The following is a 25,796-nucleotide window of genomic DNA, read 5'->3' as shown; positions in this document are numbered from 1 at the left end:
ATCACCACCGCCTCCTCCTAAACACCCAATGTGGCTTTCGACCTTCCTTCTCTGCTGATGACCAACACCTCCGCCTCACTCATCTCCCCTCCCTCCAGCTTAACTCCCGTTGCTCCGCCATTTTTGTCTCCCTTGACCTCGGAAAGGCCTACGACCATGCCTGGCATTCCGGTCTCCTGTTTAAACTCCAAACCTACGCCCTTCCTATCAACTACATCCGTCTGGTGGCCTCCTTCCTCTCCCACCGCCCCTCCTATGTTATCATCCATAATGCCACTTCCTACACCTTCTACCCCTCTGCAGGTGTGCCCCAGGGCTCTGTCCTCTCCCCTCTCCTCTACCTCCTGTACACGGCAGATATGCCCCAACCCCCCCCCCCCCTCCAGTGCACCTCTTGCAATATGCTGATGACACCACATTTCTCGCCCTCGCTCCTACCCTCCAACGGTCCCAACGCCTTCTCCAGAATCACCTTGACCTTTTTGCTGCATGGTGTAACCAGTGGCTCCTGAAACTCAACCCTTCCAAGACCCAGGCAATCATCGTAGGTCGTACCACTCGCTCCTTCCGCCTCCTGGATTTCTCCCTTACTGTCTGTGCCCGTCCTGTCCGCCTCACCCCCACCCTCACCTACCTTGGCCTCACCATTGACCGTCACCTCACCTTGATCCCTCATCTCCGCTCCATCCAATCCAAAGCCCACAACTGCCTCCGACTCCTCAAACTCCTCTCCAGCTGGACATGGAGGTTGCACCCCTCTACCATCCTCCACACCTACAAATCCTTAATCCATCCCATCCTCTGTTATGCCAGTCCTGCCTGGATATCTGCCCCCCCCCCCCAAATTCTATAAGTCCCTCCAGATCCTTGAGCGTCATGCGCTCCGCCTCGTCTTCCGTATACGCCTCCCGTCCCCCACGCGGATCCTCTATGATCTCATTCCTTTCCCCCATCTGCTCCTCTTCCTCGAACATATACGCATCCTCTACACCTCCCAGCGTCTTGAACCCCCTCACCCCCTGGTTCCTCTCCTCTCCGATCCCCGCCCCCTGCCACGTCTTCACCATTGTGTCCCCCTGCCCTCCATCTCTACACCCTACATCTCCTTTCCCAAGGTGGCTTCCATCAACTCCCCCTCACGGATGATGCCCTCTCTCCCTCCATTTACCCCTCCTATCAACTCTGATCCTCACTCCCCCTCCTTTCCTCTGTCCTTTTCCCCGGCTCCCCCCCCCTCTTCCATCCTCTTTCTTCCCCACCTCCCCTCTCTTTGCCCCCTTCTCTCCCCCGCATCCTTTTCCATTTCCCTCCTCGGCCTCCTCTCTTTCCCTCTCGCATCAGCCCTTCTCCCCCTTTATTAGTCCTCTCCCTCCTTGGTTCCCCCCCTTTTCGTTTTTTCCACTCCTCCCTCCTTGTTTTTCCCCTCCTGCAGTCCCCCCCCCCCCCATCTGCCTTTGGCTCGGGAGTGTCGTCTTTGTGCTGCCACTTTCGTGCAGCGTTCTACAGTGAGTGTTCTACAGTGCATGTTTTACAGTGAGTGTTCCGTGTTGTTTTTTGGGACTTGTTGCGAACGGCCATCATACTGTCGCTGGGTGTGCCTTTTATCTCTTGTGAACAGAAACCAGACTGTCGCCATGTTTTTTAATTGTGTGTCTACTATGTTAATTGTCTGATTCCTGTGTATTTTATCTACATTGCCAACCCCTTTTGCTTTCTGTTTTAACTTTCCGCAATTTTACGCCATTTTACACTTTAAATCATCATTTTATCGCCTGTTTTTCCTTGTTTCTTTCTTCTTCCTTTATTTAAAAAAAGTCTGTAGGCTGTAGAGCAGCGTAGTAAGCAGCTGCCAGCCCGCCCCCTTCGGGGGGAATTGAAAATCAATAAAGAAAAAAAATGAAAGTCTTACACTTTAACCAGTAGGGCCAATAATACACATAACATAATTTGCGTCGAATAAGAAGTATCAGCATTAATCAAATGCTAGTACCAATTTCAGGACAAAGGTACCTCTGAAACACTGCTAACTGATTACATCTACATCTACATCTACATCTACATCCATACTCCGCAAGCCACCTGACGGTGTGTGGCGGAGGGTACCCTCAGTACCTCTACCGGTTCTCCCTTCTATTCCAGTCTCGTATTGTTCGTGGAAAGAAGGATTGTCTGTTTGCTTCTGTGTGGGCCCTAATCTCTCTGATTTTATCCTCATGGTCTCTTCGCGAGATATACGTAGGAGGGAGCAATATACTGCTGGACTCTTCGGCGAAGGTATGTTCTCGAAACTTTAACAAAAGCCCGTACCGAGCTACTGAGCGTCTCTCCTGCAGAGTCTTCCACTGGAGTTTATCTATCATCTCCGTAACGCTTTCGCGATTACTAAATGATCCTGTAACGAAGCGCGCTGCTCTCCGTTGGATCTTCTCTATCTCTTCTATCAACCCTATCTGGTACGAATCCCACACTGCTGAGCAGTATTCAAGCAGTGGGCGAACGAGTGTACTGCAACCTACTTCCTTTGTTTTTGGATTGCATTTCCTTAGGATTCTTCCAATGAATCTCAGTCTGGCATCTGCTTTAACGACGATCAACTTTATATGATCATTCCATATTAAATCACTCCTAATGCGTACTCCCAGATAATTTATGGAATTAACTGTTTCCAATTGCTGACCTGCTATTTTGTAGCTAAATGATAAGGGATCTATCTTTCTGTGTATTCGCAGCACATTACACTTGTCTACTTTGAGATTCAATTGCCATTCCCTGCACCATACGTCAATTCGCTGCAGATCCTCCTGCATTTCAGTACAATTTTCCATTGTTACAACCTCTCGATACACCACAGCATCATCTGCAAAAAGCCTCAGTGAACTTCCGATGTCATCCACCAGGTCATTTATGTATGTTGCGAACAGCAACGGTCCCATGACACTCCCCTGTGGCACACCTGAAATCACTCTTACTTCTCTCCATTGAGAATGACATGCTGCGTTCTGTTATCTAGGAACTCCTCAATCCAATCACACAATTGGTCTGATAGTCCATATGTTCTTACTTTGTTCATTAAACGACTGTGGGGAACTGTATCGAACGCCTTGCGGAAGTCAAGAAATACGGCATCTACCTGGGAACCCGTGTCTATGGCCCTCTGAGTCTCGTGGACGAATAGCGCGAGCTGGGTTTCACACGACCGTCTTTTTCGAAACCCATGCTGATTCCTACAGAGTAGATTTCTAGTCTCCAGAAAAGTCATTATACTCGAACATAATACGTGTTCAAAAATTCTACAACTGATCGACGTTAGAGATATCTGCACATCTGTTCGACGTTCCTTCTTGAAAACAGGGATGACCTCCGCCCTTTTCCAATTCTTTGGAACGCTACGCTCTTCTAGAGACCTACGGTACACCGCTGCAAGATGGAGGGCAAGTTCCTTCACGTACTCTGTGTAAAATAGAACTGTTATCCCACTAGGTCCAGCGGCCTTCCCTCTTTTGAGCGATTTTAATTGTTTCTCTATCCCTCTGTCGTCTATTTCGATATCTACCATTCTGTCATCTGTGCGACAATCTAGAGACGGAACTACAATGCAGTCTTCCTCTGTGGAACAGCTTGGAAAAAAGACATTTAGTATTTCGGCCTTTAGTCTGTCATCCTCTGTTTCAGTACCATTTTGGTCACAGAGTGTCTGGATATTTTGTTTTGATCCACCTATGGCTTTGACATAAGACCAGAATTTCTTAGGATTTTCTGCCAAATCAGTACATAGAATTTTACTTTCGAATTCATTGAACGCCTCTCGCATAGCCCTCCTGACACTACATTTCGCTTCGCGTAATCTTTGTTTGTCTGCAAGGCTTTGGCTATGTTTATGTTTGCTGTGAAGTTCCCTTTGCTTCCGCAGCAGTTTTCTAACTCGTTTGTTGTACCACGGTGGCTCTTTTCCATCTCTTACGGTCTTGCTTGGCGCATACTCATCTAACGCATATTGTACGATGGTTTTGAACTTTGTCCACAGATCCTCAACACTATCTGTACTTGAGACAAAACTTTTGTGTTGAGCCGTTAGGTACTCTGTAATCTGCTTTTTGTCACTTTTGCTAAACAGAAAAATCTTCCTACCTTTTTTAATATTTCTATTTACGGCTGAAATCATCGATGCAGTAACCGCTTTATGATCGTTGATTCCCTGTTCTGCGTTAACTGTTTCAAATAACTCGGGTCTGTTTGTCACCAGAAGGTCTAATATGTTATCGCCACGAGTCGGTTCTCTGTTTAACTGCTCAAGGTCGTTTTCAGATAAAGCACTTAAAAAAATTTTACTGTATTCTTTGTCCCTGCCACCCGTTATGAACGTTTGAGTCTCCCAGTTTATATTCGGCAAATTAAAATCTCCACCCAGAACTATAACATGGTGGGGAAATCTACTCGAAATATTTTCCAAATTATCCTTCAGGTGCTCAGCCACAACAGCTGCTGAGCCAGGGGGCCTATAAAGACATCCAATTACCATGTCTGATCCTGCTTTAACCGTGACCTTCACCCAAATCATTTCACATCTCGGATCTCCGTCAATTTGCTTCGATACTATTGCACTTCTTATCGCTATAAACACGCCTCCCCCTTCACTGTCCAGCGGTACACATTCCAATCTGAGTTTAGGATTTCATTACTGTTTACGTCTGGTTTCAGCCAACTTTCTGTCACTAGTACTATATGGGCGTCATGACCGTTTATTAATGACAGCAGTTCTGGGACCTTTCTATAGACGCTCCTGCAGTTTACTATTAGCACATTAATATTTTTATTCCCTGTTGCATTTTGCCTACTCCTACCTTGCCGCGTCTCAGGAGGCGTCTTGTCGGGCCTAGGGAGGGAGTTCTCTAACCTAAAAAACCCCCATGTGCACTCCACACGTACTCCGCTACCCTTGTAGCCGCTTCCGGCGTGTTGTGCACGCCTGACCTATTCAGGGGGACCCTACATTTCTCCACCCGATAGCGGAGGTCGAGAAATTTGCACCCCGTATGTCCGCAGAATCGTCTGAGCCTCTGGTTTAATCCTTCCACTCGGCTCCAAACCAGAGGACCGCGATCGATTCTGGGAACGATACTACAAATAGTTAGCTCTGATTCCACCCCGCGAGCGAGGGTTTCCGCCTTCACCAATTCCGCCAACCGCCTGTACGAACTGAGGATGACCTCTGAACCCAGACGGCAGGAGTCATTGGTGCCGACATGAGCAACAATTTGCAGTCGGGTGCACCCAGTGCTCTCTATCGCCGCCGGTAGGGCCTCCTCCATATCTCGGATGAGACCCCCCGGCAAGCAGACAGAGTGAACACTGGCCTTCTTCCCCGACCTTTCCGCTATATCCCTAAGGGGCTCCATCACCGCCTGACGTTGGAGCTCCCAATAACTAATAAACCCCTCCCCCCGTATGCCTGCTCGGACCTCGCTGAAGGAGCAGCCACATGTCCACTCACAGGTAGAGCGGGCGATGCCACACGGCCAGCCTCCACATTGACCCTCCGCCTCGTGCGCCGCGAACGCCGCTGAACCCGCCACTCCCATTGGGGAGAGGGTGGCCCAACCGCGCCCGGTACCCGCGAAGATATCTCGACAGCAGGGACACTGGGTGAAGCATGTAACACCTGGGGTGTACCTTGCGACGCACCAGACTCCCCACTGCCGCTACACTCCGAGGCAGCAGCGTGAAGACGGCTGAACGCGGCCATCAACACGTTCAGCTGTTCGCGAACAGTGGCCAGCTATTCCTGCGTCCATACACACCAGTCACACATCCTATTCATCCTAAAGAATCAATTTACTGAAGAGAGTTAATCAACTTTTAACTAGACTGCTAATTCACTAAAGGCGGCTGACTATTGACTAAACTGTGATTGCTAGCCACTTCTTGTAGAAAACAAAGAAAATAACACTACCTGTCTCTGGACTGTATTGAAAACAAACACTAGCACTACTGGCACTATGGTTGACTAAAGGGACTCTCTCTGACTGTATTCAAAACAAACACGAAATCTATGGAACACTATTAGTAGCACTCGACAAATAAAGCTTCCTAAAAGCAAAAACACACGGAAGAGGAAGTGACAACTAAGAAAAATACAGTTAATATTTAAATTAAGGTAGCTCGCTGCACAGCAGACGTGAAGCAGACGGCGGTTTTCAGTTACAGAAGCACGTTAGGCCATAGTAGCAGTAGGTAAATAACAATTCATGGCGACATGAAAAATGTGTTAGTCATTTTGGAAAATATATTTATTTAGAAAAGCCAACATGTACGACGGGTAGAGTTACGAACTACCGCACTGGTCACGGTTATTATCGAATGCGATTCTTTACAAATTATCCTGTTAATAAGTGTATTAAAACAAAAGAAATGGTATTCGTAATAACATAATTTGGAAAGGGAGTCTCTAATTTCTTGTCAATAAGGTACCTTCGTAAACAACAGGTACGAAGCTGGGCATCCATGACGCCCTTTTTCCTGTGCTAGTTAATAGTCTATTTCATGTTAAAATTTTCCACAAATAGTAAGTCTTAGGGAAAAATCGCTATACAATCTCAGAAGCCGGTTAAATGAGTTTCTAACGGTACTTAATTAACCACTGTACGATTATTATGTGTTGAGAAAAAGGAATGTTGACTAGAGATATAGTATATATGATATACTAAAGCTATGAATGGAGGTTTCTCTCTCATCAATCTCTCCTATAAAATACGTCATAGGTCAATATTACCTACCGTTTTACTGCATTTCTCCTGAACCCAAACAGATCTAGCCCCAGACAGACATCTACGACTCGTTTCCTTCTGATGAAAATAATTCCTGTGAATGTGTTGCATGAGTTGCAAAATTTGTAGCGACAAAAGTACTGCAACGTGCCGAACGTCGCTGCCAGAACAGGTCAGCACCGAACACAACCACGACGTGGATAACGGCCAACTCTTCACCACTAAAACTGTATATACTGCTGTGCATCGCTGTTAATGGTAAAGCAAATCTAAGAGAAATCCGAGCAGCAGCGAATGCAAGCTTGAGGGCATAGAAGGAAAAAATTCCTATTGGCAGTGGCAAGCACCGTGACTGACGAGATCCTTCACGTTTTCTCAGTGTCACTGATTAGTGATGAGCTTACATTTCTTTGCACAATATTTTGACGACCCAGTCCTCTTCTTCAGGTGCTGTGAGTTGCGATATTATGTGCACTCGCTCCGAAAGAGAAGCCACGAATCTCTAATCTATGTGACGCCCACCCCATTTTCTGGCGAGATTGGTAAACTTCTAGAGAACAATGACATTTGCTGTGTTTCGCTCCCGTCAAAGAAGATAAGAAGTGTAGATATGAGTGATGTATGCTGTGTTTGATGGTCGAATATATGCTTTTCTGAAACAGTGTGACGGTTCCTTGAAGTTATTTTCAATGCAGGTGCACTAGTACAGTCTACACTCCTACGAGAATCATTCTTTTGCGTGCAAGATAATTAATGGACGAGGGACCCTGCATTGCAGCGTACGATAATTTGAGAATTTGGTTTTGATGGTAAGCATGCTCGGATAGCAGAGGAAGTTAAGGAAACCGTTCTACGGACGTGGAGCATCAGAATTCAAGTCCCGCTATCGCACAAATTCGACTTTCGGCATTGCATTACCACAATACCCTAAGCGGCTGGAAGTCACGAATTCTCATACTTCCTTTCACATTCTTTCCCCATCCTCTGTTTCATATAAAAATATAAGGAGTGTTTTATAATGTTAAAGACGATCGAATTACCCGAAAGCCTGGTGTGTACCGTGTTCCATGCGAATGCGGCGCGTCTTACACGGGGCACACATTTAGAGAAGTCGAGGCGAGATACAGTGAACATTAGCGACACACCCGTCTAAAACAACCAAGACCATTTGGTATCGCCAAGTACTCTTTGAAATACGATTATAATATGAAATACGGGGAGATCAGTATTGCAGTGCAAACTCCAAGTTCGTGGAAGAGAGCGTTTAAGTAATATATCTAAATGAAGATTATGCAAAATATAATAGACGGGAAGGGAGGCTGCAATTTGAACTATGATTGAAGTTAGGCGCTTTATTAAGATCTCGACGGCTGTCACATCCATCACAGCTGGAAAAGACTGATAGAATATGCCTGTGCCTATACGGGATCTGAAAAACGAAAGAACATCAAAGTGCGTACTGGGCGTCGGGAGTCGAACACACAATCAACTACAAACAGCGGAGCGGTATCAACATTGGTTAACAGTGTGGCTGGAGTACATGGAGCGAGTGCACGTAGCACCACAACGTGCAACACCTGAACACGACGGCTGCATAACTCGTCGAAACATATTCTGAAAATTGAACAACAACTGGGCTGTATACCCGCGAGTACACAAATACCGTTTAGTAAATTAAACAAGTTAGTTTCCATAGAACACACACAACGTGTAATGTCGTCATTTGCACATTTGAGCCGATATTTGCAATGCATTGCAAATTTGGGCAAGAAATCAACCAGCCATGAAACTCCACGGATTTACACAACACCTTACCAGATGATGGGAGAATAAAGAAGACCACTTGACTCCACATTGTTTTAATTATGTAAATGCTTACATCCAACTGTCTTTTCTAGCGAGGGAGGGTAGATGTTTTGTTAAAATGTTACATGGCTATTACATCGAACTGCCACCAGGATGAGTTTTTTCTCCATAATCACGAAGAAATTCATCGGTGCACGAAGTATTTTGCTGGTTTCACGAAGCACAGACTGACAACTTAAGGTATGTCTTACTGTAGTCTTGAGTCCACTGCCCTGCCACGCACTGGTTATGTGATATTGTCTAAATGCTCTTCGTGTCCCCAAGCCTCATACATTCAAATGCTGGGTTCGAACATCTGCAACGCTACAACGAGGTGTGACTGATGGACAATGAATCTTTCCGAGACTTGTCAATTATTAAGGGCTGTAAACTGAAAGCTACTTCTACATACCATCCTAAGCCCAAACCAAGATGGAACGACTTCAGCACAAGTTGCAGTTTTCCATGTGAGCCAAATTACAGAGAAGTTGAGTAATAACTTACCCAATAAATCTTCTTGGTGTCCTTTATTCTTTGCGGTGTGGAGAAATGAAAACGCTAAAACGCTGAAATGAAAATTACCGAACTGTCAGTTTAAAAGGTGATGGTCGCAAAATACTAACACGAATTCTTTACAGATGAAGGGAAAAACGGATTGAAACCGACTTCGGGGAAGATCAGTTTGGATTCCGGAACACGCTAGGTAGTACTGACCCTACGACTCCTCGTGGAAGATAGGTTAAAGAAAGGCAAACCTACGTTTATAGGAATTGCAGACATAGAGAAAGCTTTAGACAATGTTCACTGGAAAACTCTCTTTCTAACTCTAATGGTGGTATGGGGAAGATACAGGGAGCGAAAGCTTTTTACAGTTTGTACAGAAACCAGATGGCAGTTATAAGAGTCGAGGGGCATCAAAGGGAAGCAGTGATTTAGAAGGGAGTGTGACAGGATTGTAGCCTATTCCCGGTGTTATTCAATCTGTATATTCAGCAAGCAGTAAAGGAAACAAAAGAAAAGTGTGCGTAAGGAATTAAAATGAAGGGAGAGGAAAGATAAAGTTTGAGGTTTGTCGATGACATTGTAACTCTGTCAGAGGCAGCAAAGGACTGGGAAGAGCAGTTGAATGGAACGGCAGTGTCTTAAAAGGATGATAAACGATTAACATCAACAAAAGCAAAACGCGTATAATGGAATGTAGTCGAATTAAATCAGTTGATGCGGAGGGAACTATATTAAGGAGTAAGACACTTAAAGCAGTAGATGAGTTTGCTATGTGTGCAGAGTAATAGCTGATGATGGTCGAAGTGGAAAGGATATAAAATGTAGACTGACAATGGCAAGAAAAGATTAAGAGAAATGTGTTAACGAAAAGTATAGAATTAAGTGCTAGAAAGACGTTTCTGAAAGTATATGTCTGAGGTTAATCACGTACGGAAGTGAAACATGGAGAATAAACAGTTCATACATGAGGAGAATAAAAGCTTTTGAAAGCTTCTGCAGAAGAAAGCTGAAGATTAGCTGGGTAGATCAGGAGGTACTAAATAGAACTTGACTAGATGAACGGATCGGTTTGTAGGACACATTTTGAGACATCATTAACAATTTATTATGGAGGGATTCGTAGGTGGTAAAAAATGGTAGAGGGAGACCAAGAGATGAATACAGTAAGCAGATTCAGAAGGATATAGGGTGCAGCAGTTACTCGGAGATGAAGAGACTTCCACGCGACAAAGTAGCATGGAGAGCTGCATCAAACCAGTCTTTGGACTGAAGACCACACACCAAACAGCAACTAAGTGTGGTAATACACTGAAGTTACGTAACCACTTCTTTCAGGAGCCTGAGATTGTGATATCAGTACAAGAAAATGTAACTATTACGTATAAATAACGAGGAAGATCCATTTTTATAATTACACGATTGCAACATAATCATCGAAAACAGTCGCATCCGTTAGATATCTGAAACAATACTAAAGCAAACTGTAAGCAAGCAGACGACAGTCTAAGATCCGATGAAAGTATCTTCAGGAACTATAGTCCACCCATAAGGAGGTAGCTTACAAAACCCCGTTCGACCAGTACTTGCATATTGCTCCCCAGTCTGGGATCCGCACAGATAGGATTCACGGAGGAAACAGAGAAGGTCGAAAGAAGAGCAACGTGTTTCGCTGAAGGTTCTTCCGCACAGATAGGATTCATTGAGGAAACAGAAAAGATCGAAAGAAGAGTAACGTGTTTCGCTGGAGGTTCTTTTAGCAAATTCGTAAGCATCAGGAGGATGCTAAGCTAACGTCAGCTTCCGAGAACTTACGTTCCAGGTAGAGTCAACAAATTAATTGCTTCTTCCCATGAATATGTCACGAAAACACGATGAAGGCTTTTTTCTTTGTTATTTAACAAGTAGTGGAGCCAGCACTATCATGGTGACCAACACAGGACGTTCTACTGTCACCTCTACGAGTTAGTATTCGAATCTAGGAGTCACAGGAAGCGGGTCTGTAACACCTGTACGTCTGGGTGCGATACCCATTGATACGATCACTTCAGGGAGACACTAGACGGAAAGTGACTGTAGGGTAGCAGTTTTAAGTGCAGAGGCGGAAAAAGCGCTACGTTAAGTCGATTGGGAAAAGAGACCTCTGCAATTGTCTGGGCGGGAAATAGGACTGCCGATAAATTTGTGCCAGTAGCGTGCTTGGGTATTGGAAAATTTTAGTGGACAGGTGATACCGGTGTAAATTATCTTTGGGGAAATCTCTTGGGCCACCAACAGTGCGTATCTGTAACTTACCAAGTCGTCATATTACTACTAATGTTGACTATAAAACTGGCCGCTTGTTGCATAGAGTTGTGTGGGCTTTGTTTTTGCACGGAACGTTTCACGTCCCTGCTTGTGTTGAATCGTTGAATTGTACAGCTGGCGGTGCCTATCATTTAGCTTCAAAGCTTGTATGCTTAATTTAAGCCCTCCATAGATGGTTAATTTTCCCTAAGGAACAGAATTGTTGAGCGGTTATACTTCCACCTCTGGGAATGACAGCAGTTTCTCAGATTCAGATTGAAGGATTTGTTCGAGTGTGTCGAGGCGTTGTAAAGTCGTGTGGCGAGTACTTTGAATACCTCTACAAGAGTATCGAAGAGGATTCCATTATATAAATTCTCGGTACATGCGTAACTTGGGTCACTGCTTATGATCTGTAATACCTCACTCTGTATGACGTGCAGGCGGCACGGATGTGATGGGGCTGCTTAACCACGGACTGTGGCTGCGTACGAGGGGGCTAGCCTACAGTAGTTCTCGCCGTGGGAAGGTACCATCTCCCGTATGTAGATGCGCCCCCCCCCCCCTGCTTATCTTCAGTCAGCAAACTAATGAACAGGACAAGCTACCTGAAACAAGAAGATCACTCCCGCAGCGCCAAAGCAATTCCAATCGCTCACAAGAATCTTCACGTACAAGCATATGTTCACATAATTGACAGGATGAAGGGTACACTCATACAGACAAATAAAGGTCCTTGTAATGTAATTCAGTGACTTCTGTTGCTGTGTGCCACAAAGACTAAAGATGAGTTAATGAACTTCTTACTCATCGGCTCAATCCAGACATTTTACTCTCAAGGGGCTGCACAAGAGGATCTAAAATTATTTGGTCAACTGGCAACTAACACAGATACGAAGATCTCCATACATCCCAAAATAAACCTGTGGTTAAGTTCCCAACCAAGTTCTCAGACGTCATTGACTAACACCATCATTGATGCGGCATTCCAGACTGGTGACCAGTAACGTAAAATGAAAAATTGCTCAAGGCATATTATCATAAAGTATTTTATCTTACTATTTGCTGATGCAGTTGTAAGGGAGAGGAACGTATGTGGGTGTGGAATAATAAACAATAACGAGGAAAGGGTTATTTCTGTTTTTAGATCTCGTACTAAAAGTCTTTAATTGTAAGGGAAGCTCTCCTCAGTGTCTGCTCAACATGTTGGCAGTACTTTGATTAGTTGTTATACATGTCGTCCTCCCCCCATGACCCATAGACCTTGCCGTTGGTGGGGAGGCTTGCGTGCCTCAGCGATACAGATAGCCATACCGTTGGTGCAACTACAACGGAGGGGTATCTGTTGGGAGGTCAGACAACTGTGTGGTTCCTGAAGAGGGGCAGCAGCCTTTTCAGTAGTTGCAGGTGCAACAGTCTGTATGATTGACTTATCTGGCCTTGTAACACTAACCAAAACGGTGTTGCTGTGCTGGTACTGCGAACGGCTGAAAGCAAGGGGAATCTACATCCTCTTGGATAAAATACTCCGGAGGTAAAATAGTCCCCCAATCGGATCTCCGGGCGGGGACTACTCAGGAGGATGTCGTTATCAGGAGAAAGAAAACTGGCGTTCTACGGATCGAAGCGTGGAATGTCAGATCCTTTAATCGTGCAGGTAGGTTAGAAAATTTAAAAAGGGAAATGGATAGGTTAAAGTTAGGTATAGTGGGAATTATCGAAGTTCGGTGGCAGGAGGAACAAGACTTTTGGTCAGGTGAATACAGGATTATAAATACAAAATCAAATAGGGGTAATGTAGGAGTAGGTTTAATAATGAATAAAGAAATAGGTTTCCTTGTAACCTACTACAAACAACATAGTGAACGCACTACTATGGCCACGATAGACACGAAGCCCATACCTACCACAATAGCACAAGTTTATATGCCAACTAGCTCCTCAGGTGACGAAGAAATTGAAGAAATGTATGATGAGATAATAGAAATTATTCAGATAGTGAAGCGAGACGAAAATTTAATAGTTATGAGTGACTGGATTTCGGTAGTAGGAAAAGGAAGAGAAGGAGACGTAGTAGGTGAATATGGATTGGGGGTAAGAAACGGAACCGCCTGGTAGAGTTTTGCACAGAGCATAACATAGTCATAACTAAAACGTGGTTCAAGAATCATAAGAGAAGGTTGTATACATTTAAGAATCCTTGAGATACTGACAGGTTTCAGATAGATTATATAATGGTAAGACAGAGATTTAGGAACCAGGTTTTAAATTGTAAAACATTTCCAGGGGCAGATGTCGACTCTGACCACAATCTGTTGGTTATGAACTGTAGCTTAAAACTGAATAAACTGCAAAAAGGTGGGAATTTAAGGAGATGGGACCTGGATAAACTGACTAAACCAGAGGTTGTACAGAGTTTCAAGGAGAGCACGAGGGAACAATTGACAACAATGTGGGAAGGAAATACAATAGATGAAGAATGGGTAGCTATGAGGGATGAATTAGTGAAGGCAGCAGAGGATCAAGCAGGTAGAAAGACTAGGGCTAGTAGAAATCCGTGGGTGACAGAAGAAATATTGAATTTAATTGATGAAAGGAGAAATTATATAATTGCAGTAAATGAAGCAGGCAAAAACGAAAAATGAGATCGACAGGAAGCGCAAAATGGCTAAGCAGGCGTCGCTAGAGGACAAATGTAAGGATGTAGAGGCTTATCTCACTAGGGGTAAGATAGATAATGCCTACAGGAAAATTAAAGAGACCTTTGGAAAAAAGAGAACCACTTGTATGAATATGAAGAGCTGAGATGGAAACCCAGTCCTAAACAAAGAAGGGAAAACAGAAACGTGGAAGGAATATATAGAGGGTCTATACAAGGGCGATGTACTTGAGGGCAATATTATGGAAAGGAAGAGGATGTAGATGAAGATGAAATGGGAGATATGATACTGCGTGAAGAGTTTGACAGAGCACTGAAAGACCTGAGTCGAAAAAAGGCCCTGGGTGAAGACAACGTTCCATTACAACTACTGATTGCCTTAGGAGAGCGCCGAGCGGTTCTAGGCGCTACAGTCTGGAGCCGCGAGACCGCTACGGTCACAGGTTCAAATCCTGCCTCAGCATGGATGGATGTTTGTGATGTCCTTAGGTTGGTTAGGTTTAAGTAGTTCTAAGTTCTAGGGGACTGATGACCTCAGAAGTTAAGCCCCATAGTGCTCAGAACCATTTGAACCTTAGGAGAGCCAGCTATGACCGTCTGCTGAGCAAGATGTATGGGTCAGGCGAAATACGCTCAGACTACAAGAAGAATATAATAATTCCAGTCCCAAAGAAAGCAGGTGTTGACAGATGTGATTTCTCTGCCTCGTGATGACTGGGTGTTGTGTGATGTCCTTAGGTTAGTTAAGTTTAAGCATTTCTAAGTTATAGGGGACTGATGACCATAGATATTAAGTCCCATAGTGCTCAGAGCCATTTGAACCGTTTTTGACAGATGTGAAAATTACCGAACTGTCAGTTTAATAAGCCACGGCTGCAAAATACTAACACGAATTATTTACAGGCGAATGGAATATCAGTTTGGATTCCGTAGAATTATTGGAACACGTGAGGCATTACTGTCCCTACGACTTGTCTTAGAAAGTAGATTAAAAAAAGGCAAACCTGCGTTTCTAGCATTTGTAGACTTAGAGAAAGCTTTTGATAATGTTGACTGGAATACTCTCTTTCAAATTCTGAAGGTGGCAGGGGTCAAATACAGGGAGCGAAAGACTATTTACAATTTGTACAGAAACCAGATGGCAGTTACAAGAGTCGAGGGGCATGAGATGGAAGCAGCGATAGGGAAGGGAGTGAGACAGGGTTGTAGCCTCTCCCCGATGTTATTCAGTCTGTATATTGAGCAAGCTGTAAAGGAAACAAAAGAAAAATTTGGAGTAGGTATTAAAATCCATGGAGAAGAAATAAAAACTTTGAGGTTCGCCGATGACATTGTAATTCTGTCAGAGAAAGCAAAAAATTGGAAGAACAGTTGAACGGAATGGACAGTGTCTTGAAAGTAGAATATAAGATGAACATCAACAAAAGCAAAACGAGGATAATGGAATGTAGTCGAGTTAACTCGGGTGATGCTGAGGGAATTAGATTAGGAAATGAGACACTTAAAGTAGTAAAGGAGTTTTGCTATTTGGGGAGCAAAAGAACTGATGATGGTCGAAGTAGATAGGATATAAAATGTAGACTGGCAGTGGCAAGGAAAGCGTTTCTCAAGAAGAGAAATTTGTTTACATCGAGTATAGATTTAAGTGTCAGGAAGTCGTTTTTGAAAGTATTTGTATGGAGTGTAGCCATGTATGGAAGTGAAACATAGACGATAAATAGTTTGGACAAGAAGAGAATAGAAGCTTTCGAAATGTGGTGTTACAGAAGAATGCTGAAGATTAGACGGGTAGATCACATAACTAATGGGGAGATATTGAACAGAATTGGGGAGCTTGACTAAAAGAAGGGATCGCTTGGTAGGAGAATTTTTGAGGCATCAAGGGATCACCAATTTAGTATTGGAGGGTAGAGTGCAGGGTAAAAATCGTAGAGGGAGACCAAGAGATGAATACATTAAGCATATTCAGAAGGATGTAGGCTGCAGTACGTACTGGGAGATGAAGCAGCTTGCACAGGATAGAGTAGCATGGAGAGCTGCATCAAACCAGTCTCAGGACTGAAGACCACAACAACAACACATGTCGTCCTCTCTTATATTGTTCCAGGGTCAGAAGGTTGGAGTGCCTCGAGGAAGGTGTGGCGTCCGCTTGGTTCGCCTGCGAATTGTTCTTTGTCTGCGATCGTGTAGGCGTGTCGCCGCTGTTAGAGAAGTGCAACTGGCTCGAGACTTACGACCTCGGCTCGAGGAGGTGCCTGCCACTGAGGAACCCGGATGAGGAAACTGTGGTGAGCAAAAAATTTTACCTATTCTCGTCTCGGCTGGTCCCGGCGGAAGTTCGAGTCCTCCCTCGGGCATGAGTGTGTGTGTTTGTCCTTAGGATAATTTAGGTTAAGTAGTGTGTAAGCTTAGGGACTCATGGCCTTAGCAGTTAAGTCCCGTAAGATTTAACACACATTTAATTAATTTTTATTCTTGTCTTTCGTACGTAAAGTTCATCAAAATCGGTAAACCGCGTCAGTTTAGAGGCCAACTACACACGATATTTTTGTTAGTACTGGCCACTTAAAGGTCTCGAAATAGTGCTCTGGATGCAATATAATGAATATTAACGTGGTGATTGAGGTGTTCGGACTGGGGTTGTGCAGACATGGGACTCAGTATTTTTATTACCCCTGTTTTCACAATGAAAAAACTGTTTTAACCAGATCTAAAAAAGTATTATGAACAAAATATTCCTTGAGGCCCGAATAAACTTCAACAAAATATGGTTAATGCGATATACCTTCTTCAAATGCTGAACAAAATATTCCTTGAGGCCCGAATAAACTTCAACAAAATGTGGTTAATGCGATATACCTTCTTCAAATGCTGACGGTAATTAATATAAAACCATCATACATAGTCCCAAATGGGAAATCCAAATACACTACATTAGAAAGTCTGTGGCCTCCAACTGTTATGACAATATCAACTTTTTGTAAAAGTAAATATTCATTTATGTACAACAGAAAACTTGAATCTCACTGGCTGAAGTTGAGTGGTCTCCGTTGATGGCCCACCGTGCGACGCGGTGGGATACCAGCCTAAATATTGCCCACCATATGGACTGACAACCAGGATTTACGGTCTGGAGTGCCATTTCCCTTGGTAGCAGGACCCCTCTGGTTGTCATCTGCGGTACCCTTATAACACAGTGCTACGTAGACGATATTCCACGCCCTGCGCTCTTGCCAATCACGCCAAGCCATTCTGTTCTTAAACCATTTCCTTTGGTAGCAGGACCCCTCTGGTTGTCATCTGCGGTACCCTTATAACACAGTGCTACGTAGACGATATTCCACGCCCTGCGCTCTTGCCAATCACGCCAAGCCATTCTGTTCTTAAACTTCAGCATGTAGTTCCCGCCCGCAAATGGCGAAAGTTTTGAGTGTGTATCTCCATGCTTGCCTAAACATACCTCGACCAGCGAAGTCGGCGAGCCTCTCCCCGATTGAGAACTTGCGGAGTGTTGTGGGCAGAGTCCTCCAACCAGCTTGGGATTTTCACGATGTAACCGCCAATTGTACAGAACATGGCACGATACCCCTCACATAGGCACCCAATAACTCAGTCAATCAATATCAAGCCGAATAACAGCTTGTATAAGTGCCAGAGGTAGACCCATGCGTTATTAACTAGCACAACTGTGAAACCTTTTCTGTTGAATAAATCATAAAAATTTTCTGAAATCATAATCATTTGTTTATGTCTACATGCACATCGCACCCACCGATTCTGCAGTGAGCCGTTCTTTTTTGTTTGTCTTAGAGTATATATTGAGAATACATTAATATAGAAATTCACAGTGTACATGGATGAACCACAGGTTCAATTACAGGATCTGTAGTGAATCGACAAAATAACCAAGGAGTATGGAATAGATCCACAGTTGTGACAAGATGCTAAGTTACTTTTGAATAATCACGAGCACTGCATGCACCGATGTGAACCAGTTTCCTTTCAACACAATATCCTCTTATCACTGTCTCACGTACAATAGGCCAATCAAGCCATAGCGATCGCAACTTCTGGATGAAGTGAGCTATCACTGACGTCACATTTGTATGTAACTCTGTCACTCGACTTGAATACAAAAGCATCAGGCTGCCGAGATTAACTCAAATGCACTCTCGCTGAGGTCCTTGCAATCTGCTGAAGCCATTCCTCGCCTACCACCAACAGAGTTCATGTGACTGAAGAAAACAGCACCCGCTCCAAAAAATGCGTGTGGAATCTTATGGGACTTAAGTGCTAAGGTCATCAGTCCCTAAGCTTACACACTAAGGACAAGCACACACACTCATGCCCGAGGGAGGACTCGAACCTCCGCCAGGACCAGCGGCACATTCCATGACTGCACCGCCTCAGACCTCTCGGCACCCCCTCCAACAGGCTGCAGTCCACACGCCAGTTCCGGTGCTGCCCGTGCTGACCACGTCCGTTTTTGTGTCGCTACACACGCCAACTTAGAGTCTTGGACTCACGTACCATCAGAACTGCTCTTCTTGGGGTCTCTCCAGAAGGTCCCTTGATTCACTGTCCATCTCTAATCACCGGTCGAGCTCCCAGACTCGGTGGCCGTCATAGCCCTCTGTTCCCCCTCGCTGAATTTCGACGGCGTGCAGACAGCCCCTCCTACAGACTCGGCGCTAGCTTCCGGGAGGTGTCTGTCCCCTCTACTTCAGTCCAACTGACTGCCGCCGTTCGCGCCTCTCCTCAGCACCGCCACGTCGGTGGTCTCTTCGGTCACGTGTCTTAACAGGAGTGCCAAACACAGCGCTAAGATCCAAATCACTGGCGCAGGGGAACATAAGCAAGCCGTCCTACATGGTGCAGTGTATGTCTTGAATACTGCTCGTGTAACCAGTGGTACACTCACATTTCATTCTTGCACTTTTTTTCTTCATGTGATCCACTTTCAGTTAAAAATTTGTTTGTAGGAGAGATGAAGTGGTCAAGGAGAAATGATTGTCGGCCAGTTTTTACATTTGTTTTGCTTTTTATTACGTTTTCAGCCAGTGGAAAAAAGTTGAATCACTTATTTAGCAAAATGAGAGTGAAACCACTACCTGGCAGATTGAACAGTGTGCCGGAACGAGACTCGAGCTCGGGACTCTTGCCTTACTCGGATAAGTACTCTACCGACCGTCGGTAGAGCCCCTGCCCGCGAAAGGCAAAGGTCCCGAGTTCGAGTCTCGGTGCGGCATACAGTTTAATCTGCCAGATAGCTTCAGTTCTTTAGCAATTTATTACACAAGATGTAAGTGGCAGGAGTGGACGTCAAAAAGCGGGCAAGATGAAATTATACAGTGAAAGATGGAAAATTAAGATATATTCTAAACGACAGGTTACATATGCATGGCCACCCTGCGCAATATCGAACAACTTTTCGGCCATCGAAAACTCTAATAGTTGTGCCGAGAGAAAATACGTTCCCTGGTTCAACGGTGCGTTCTTTGGTTTGCTTTCGGTGGAACTGTAAGACATGAAATTTGACTAACTTCCAGCATACTGCATAAATGTTCATTTACAGTTATTTATACGTATATTTTTGCTATCTCCACAAGTTTCTTATATTTTGGGAAATACCATTGTGACTCTCTGGATGTTTTGAAACTTGGCGCCGACACGAAACTCATTCTGTCTAAGATATCTAACATACTGGAAAAGTATACGCTATCGTTTTGCTCGGTGACTGAGATTTGCGGTGAACTTCCCCCTCTGTTTAGCTGCAACTAGACTATCGAATCCAGTGGCGTGGCATATCTCTAGGAGGTGTCGCTACGCTGACACACATCATTCCTTGGTACGACCTGAAGAGACGGCATGCAGCAACTATTGTTTTCTATGGGTTCCTTGCGAGGTGCCAACCTGGCTTTGTCGCCCTGTTCTTTGGACGACATCACGTCCCAGCCGCTCCCCGTCAACCGCACCTTCGCACCTTCGTCGTGCAGGGATCATGCATGTGGCTTTGACGAGAGTGAGGGGGGGATGGGGTGATAACTGAATGCTGACACAATGGAGAACACAGCGAGGGTAAAGAGGGTCTACACCACATTGTGGTGACCAGGAACACTGGACGAAGAACCAGTCGCAGATGGCACACTTGCATCCAGACACGCAGACACTGTGGTGTCTTGAACAACAATGTGGCCATCTGTGGCGGCACAAGACACTTCTGGGTGTGGACATCGATTCAGCCTGCTGGACAGGCGCCCAAATTGATGACATCAGGGGCGGCTGTGAGCCATTTACCTCCATGAGCAACAATGTGGATTGTGCCACCCGCGACTTGCAGAGAGACAAATGCGATTTCTGGTGTGGGCTAGGCCGACGTACTCGGTCTGAGGATAGGCATTCTGCGGCAAAATCAATAATATGCGAATAAGAACACCATGAAACTTCCTGGCAGATTAAAACTGTGTTTCAATCCGCCAGGAAGTTTCATATCAGCGCACACTCCGCTGCAGCGTGAAACTCTCATTCTAGAACCATCCCCCAAGGCTATGGCTAAGCCATGTCTCCGCAATATCCTTTCTTTCAGGAGTGCTAGTTCTGCAAGGTTCGCAGGACAGCTTCTGCAAAGTTTGGAAGGTAGGAGACGAGGTACTGGCAGAAGTAGAGCTGTGAGGACGGGGCGTGAGTCGTGCTTGGGTAGCTCAGTTGGTAGAACACTTGACCGCGAAAGGCAAAGGTCCCGAGCTCGAGTCTCGGTCCGGCACACAGTTTTAATATGCCAGGAAGTTTCATATCATCGCACGCTCCGCTGCAGAGAGAAAATCTCATTCTGAAGAAGAACATATCTGGTTTCAGTGTCACCCCTGCAGCCTTACACTAACTTGTGTGAAGTAAGAAGCTCGTCTGGAAGGCTCTCGCAACCCTTCGCTGGTACCAACACTGTTTCTGCGCAAATCCTTTGTAGAAGACCTCACTTTGCAGCCGAAATTTTGTTTCCATGGTATCCGCATAAGATGCAACAGGGTAAGGTGTCTACGATCGTGTAACAATTCAGTTGGCGACGACTCGACACGTTGCAAAGTGTGGTAGGACGACAGGAAATCTGTAAAGCTTGCTCCCATGTGTGGGGAAATGGAGTATTCCCGTGTGACGTTTTAACGTTCAAACGAAACGTTCAGCTTCACCACTAGACTGAGGATGGAAAGGTACAGTAGTCAAATGGTGTATGAAATTGGTGGAACAAAACTATTGGAAATAGGTTGAGGTTAATTGTGATCCATTGCCTGAGACAATGACCTCTGGAAGACCTTCACGACAAATAAAAGAAAACAAATCCGGATGTCTTGGGGACAACAAAAGGAAACATTGTTTATGTGCCTACCTCTAACAACAATCGTGTGTCCCAGAATGGACTCGTGAAATCAATATTACTTCAGGCACAAAGGAATTGACGGCAATGGCTGTCAGTGGGTATGGATTTACGTCAGTAGGGAATGTCAAAATTCGTGCCAGACAGGAATTTGAAACAAAGTCTCCTGCTTACTAAGCAGATTCTCTGACAACTAAGAGACCGTGGTCAGCATAACTGCGCGCACTTCGTTAGTACGCCTCATGTCAGACCCAAATTCTAACCTAGCCCACACACTTCTGATGTAGTGCCCATTGCTCATTTCCCTTTTTATTCGCGGTACTTCCACTATTCCCACAAGACATCGAACCTGGTGTGCATCAGCACTAAAGAGGTCATTGGCCATCCTCATCTTTATTATTCATACACCGATCACCCAGAACATTATGATCACCGACCTACTATCTATATAAACGTCCAGGCGGGAGCAGAGTCACCTGGCGAGGAATGTGTGGAAGTCAGACACATGCATATTGCGAGTAGTATCAGTGAGTGTCTGTCCGTGTGTAGAATGGGGAAGGTGTGTTGTTTATCTGAGTTTGATCGAGGCCAGATTGTGATGGCTGGAGGCTCAGCACGAGCATTTCGGAAACTGTACGACTTTTTGGGAGATCGAGGAGTACTGCATGAGTGTATTCAACACGTGGCGAAAACCATGTGAAAACACGTTCAGACTTCGTAGGACTGGCAGACTTATATAACAGGAAAGGCGGCGAACTGTGTCGGAACGAACATCAGGCTGGGCAGAGTAAAACAATGTGTGACCACGCAGTGCGCCCAACACCCCTAACGATGGACCTCCGTAACCGACGGCCCAAGCTTTTGCCGCTGTGAACAACACGACATCGACAACTACGACTGAAATGGGCAAGCGACCATCGGCACTGGTGGCAGAGCACTCCATGACCCGATGAACTCCGATTCTTTCGTCATAATGTTCATGCCGACTGGAGGTCGCGAGTCCGTCGCCTTCCAGGGGAACAGTTCCTTGACACATGTACTTCGGGTTATGGACAAACAGGCGACTTCTCCATTGTGCTAAGGCACCATGATGGCCAAGGAGTACCCTTCACCGGTTGGAGACCACGTACATCCCTTCATGACGATCACTTTTCCCGATGGCAGTGGCATTTTTCAACAATACAAAGCGTCATGTCACAAGGCCAGTACTGTTGTGGAATAGTTCGCAGACACAGAGGCAGGTGGGTGTTTGTCGGCAAGTAGATCTTGTGACGGCAGAAATGTAGGTAGAATTTTGTAATACCATAGATAAGGCGAGTGTCTCTTTTCTAATCTGGCTGTGGTTACACTGTGTTTTGTTACGAGTTATCGAGACAAAAGCTATAGGTCTACTGGAATAAACAATTTTATGGGAGAGCGCTGCCCCGATCCTGTATGAAGGTCCATCTACAGCTAACACAACCTGCTTAGCTGGGTCGAAGTGAATGAAACGTCGAGGACTGAACAATGCTTCGTTTAATGCGTTCTGGAGCTCTTTGAGCTACACGAAAGGAACATTTTCGCAGCGCAGGCAGTTGAGCGATGCAGCAATTTACACAGAGTTAGCAATAAATTTGATGTAGTATGCATGCATCCACACGACTGACTGGAGCTCCTTAATGTTTCGCAGATCTATAAACGTATCCAAGTGTGATGTAGTAGAATGAATACTTTGTGCATTAATTAAATGACCTAAGTAGTACAGTCCTTCATAAGGTGAAGCTCGACCAAACGGTAGTCTTTATGCTGGAACACAACCCAGGTGAGAGCTTATCGCGAAGTATTGCTTGGACTGCTCGTCCAGTGGCAGCTGAAAATACGTCTCACACAAATCTTTACTTGAAAAATATCGACCTTGCCCCAGATTCTCCGTAAATTCCTCCAAACGTGAAATAGGAAAAGAACCCACGGCAGTTTTTTGGTTTGGTGTTGCTTTAAAATCAGTACACAGACGTAAACCACCTGAAGACTTCTTGAGAATGACCAAGGACGATGATCAGTAGATTGCAGAAACGGGATGAACAGCCCAACTGTCTTTACATATTTACAGTACCTCAGCAACTTCCTCACGTATTGTATGGGGGACAGGCCGTGCGCGAAAACATTTTGATTGTGCATTGTCTTTCACAGTAATGTGCGCTTCAAAGACTGTAGCCCTTGCTAAACCTTGCTCGAACAATTCCTCGTATTTACTACTCAATTCTTAAACGTTACTGTGAGGCCTTGAAACATTGATTTGCATTCAAATGGTTCAACAAATGAAATGAGTACCCTGATGAGCCAGAGAAACTGATATACCTGCCTAATATCGTGTAGAGCCCCGCGAGCACGCAGAAGTGCTGCAACACGACGTGACATGGACTCGACTAATGTCTAAAGTAGTGCTGGAGGGAACTGACTCCAGAATCCTGCAGAGCTGTCCATAAATCCGACCCAATACGAGAGGGTCGAGATCTCTTTTGAACAGCACGTTGTAAGGCATCCAATATATGCTCGATAACGTTCATGTGTGGGGAGTTTGGTGCCAGCGGAAGTGTTTAAACTCAGAATACTGTTCCTGGAGGTACTCTGTAGCAATTCTGGAGGTGTGTGGTATGCCATTGTCATGCAGGAATTGAGCAAGCCCGTCGGAATGCACAACGGACATGAATGGATGCAGCTGATCAGACAGGATGCTTACGTACGTATCACCTGTAAGAGTAAAAATTCCAATATTCTTCACTTGAAGTATACCTGACATATTGTTCACATTAAGTCATGCCTAAGACATTTATTATACTGGCAAAATTGTCGGATGATGCTGGCGTCTTGATTGGTGCCAACCTGCCTTTTTTTCTACTAGTGTAGTAACTATGAACAGAAATAGACTGTTCTTTTGTAGTTTTATTAGCAAGTGAATGAATTGTGAAATGAGAATAAAATGTCTAATGCCTTCAAGAGTTGTCAGTAGTATGATGGTAGGTGAACTACGTACATTACCTGAACTGCTCTTTCCAAGGGATATATTGCCCTAAAAATTGTGCCATACGATATAAATATGAGAAAATATGTATTATAGCTTGTAATGTTGATTTGTCTTCTTCCATAACCATCCACTATTACAAACCCAGAAGTAGACTGTTTCAGAGTTTTCGTTTGAACTGCATACATCCTCCTCTTCCAATCAGAGCTACCTCACACTCCCTCCATCCATCATCTACCATCCCCTACATTCTTACCCCTCCCCCCCAATTTTTGGAATGCGAATGCCTCGATTATCGTACAATTTAGTGATAACACAGTTAACATCAGATACATTAGTGTGGTGTAGGGTAGCATCTTTGACAAATAACTAAATTATTGGATCTACATCTATAGTCATACTTAGTGAACCTCTGTGAAGGGCCGAAAGTTGGTACTTCCTATTGTACCAGATATTACCGCTTCTTCCCATTTAAGACTTCACCGTCGTTCTTCCAACGGCTTTGTCTAGGCTGCGGAGGAGCAGATAGAGGTTCGGGGCATCTCATGACCGTTGGAATGGCGAACTGCCGCTAAAGGCGGAAGACCCCGCAATGCTGAGTTGCCCTTGTACTTATACACCAGGCAACGATTTTATGGTATTAACAATATATGCAGATATGTCTCATCTTGTTGACAGTTTGAACACACAGTTTGGCGTCACTAGACAATAACTATAATAATTCTGCACAAGATCAACTCCTTGCCACTATAGCAACACGTACATCGTCAATATCTTTGCTTGTAATTTGTAGTGAGCATCCACTAAGATACTGCCCCAATAATTCCATTATCTTAAATGGTAGAACAGTCAACCAGCAACTGGTGGCAATAGAAACGAACACAGATTTATCAGAGCATATCTGCCCATTCCTAATACTTGGTGTTTTCCTTTCAGGAGAAAGGCTTCAGGAGTTTCCCATGCAAACCCTGGCCAGGGACGAATGAAAAATATTGGCTCACAATGCTGAAAGTTTTGAAACCACCATCTGAAGCTGAAATGTAAGTGGATTTGTTTTTCTATTTTCTGGTTGTTAGTCCTTTACTCCACTTTAAATAATGATTTAGTAGTACCCATGTGCTGGCTCTTCCAGTACACATACTGTCAAATCTCAAAATTACATCATTTTCTTGTACGTAACGTGGATGGGCGTAGTTCATGATGTACACTGTTGTGGTAAAGGTCATGAAATACTTTCTAATCTTGTGTCGGATCTTCGTTTGTCTAGCGTAGTGCGGCAACTCGACGCGGCATGGACTCAATAAGTCGTTCAAGTTCCTCGCGGAAATACCGATCCATGCTGTCGCCTTAGCGGTACGTAAATGCGAAAGC

At 44.7% G+C, this 25,796-nt stretch overlaps 1 protein-coding gene across 1 annotated transcript in view; it reads left to right on the top strand.

The window, feature by feature from the left end:
- Nucleotides 1-25,469, top strand: part of LOC124795745 — a 36,890-nt gene extending 11,421 nt beyond the window's left edge. The window contains exons 4-5 of the mRNA XM_047259828.1: nucleotides 16,163-16,343; nucleotides 25,362-25,469. Of these exons, the coding sequence (XP_047115784.1) occupies nucleotides 16,163-16,343; nucleotides 25,362-25,469 (289 nt within the window). The remainder of the gene's footprint in view (nucleotides 1-16,162; nucleotides 16,344-25,361) is intronic.
- The last annotated feature ends 327 nt before the right edge of the window (nucleotides 25,470-25,796 follow it).

This window comes from Schistocerca piceifrons, chromosome 4 (assembly GCF_021461385.2).
Source record: "Schistocerca piceifrons isolate TAMUIC-IGC-003096 chromosome 4, iqSchPice1.1, whole genome shotgun sequence".
Lineage (NCBI taxonomy): Eukaryota > Metazoa > Arthropoda > Insecta > Orthoptera > Acrididae > Schistocerca > Schistocerca piceifrons.
The sequence above is the reverse complement of the archived record's forward strand: the minus strand, read 5'-3'. Positions and strand labels throughout refer to the sequence as shown.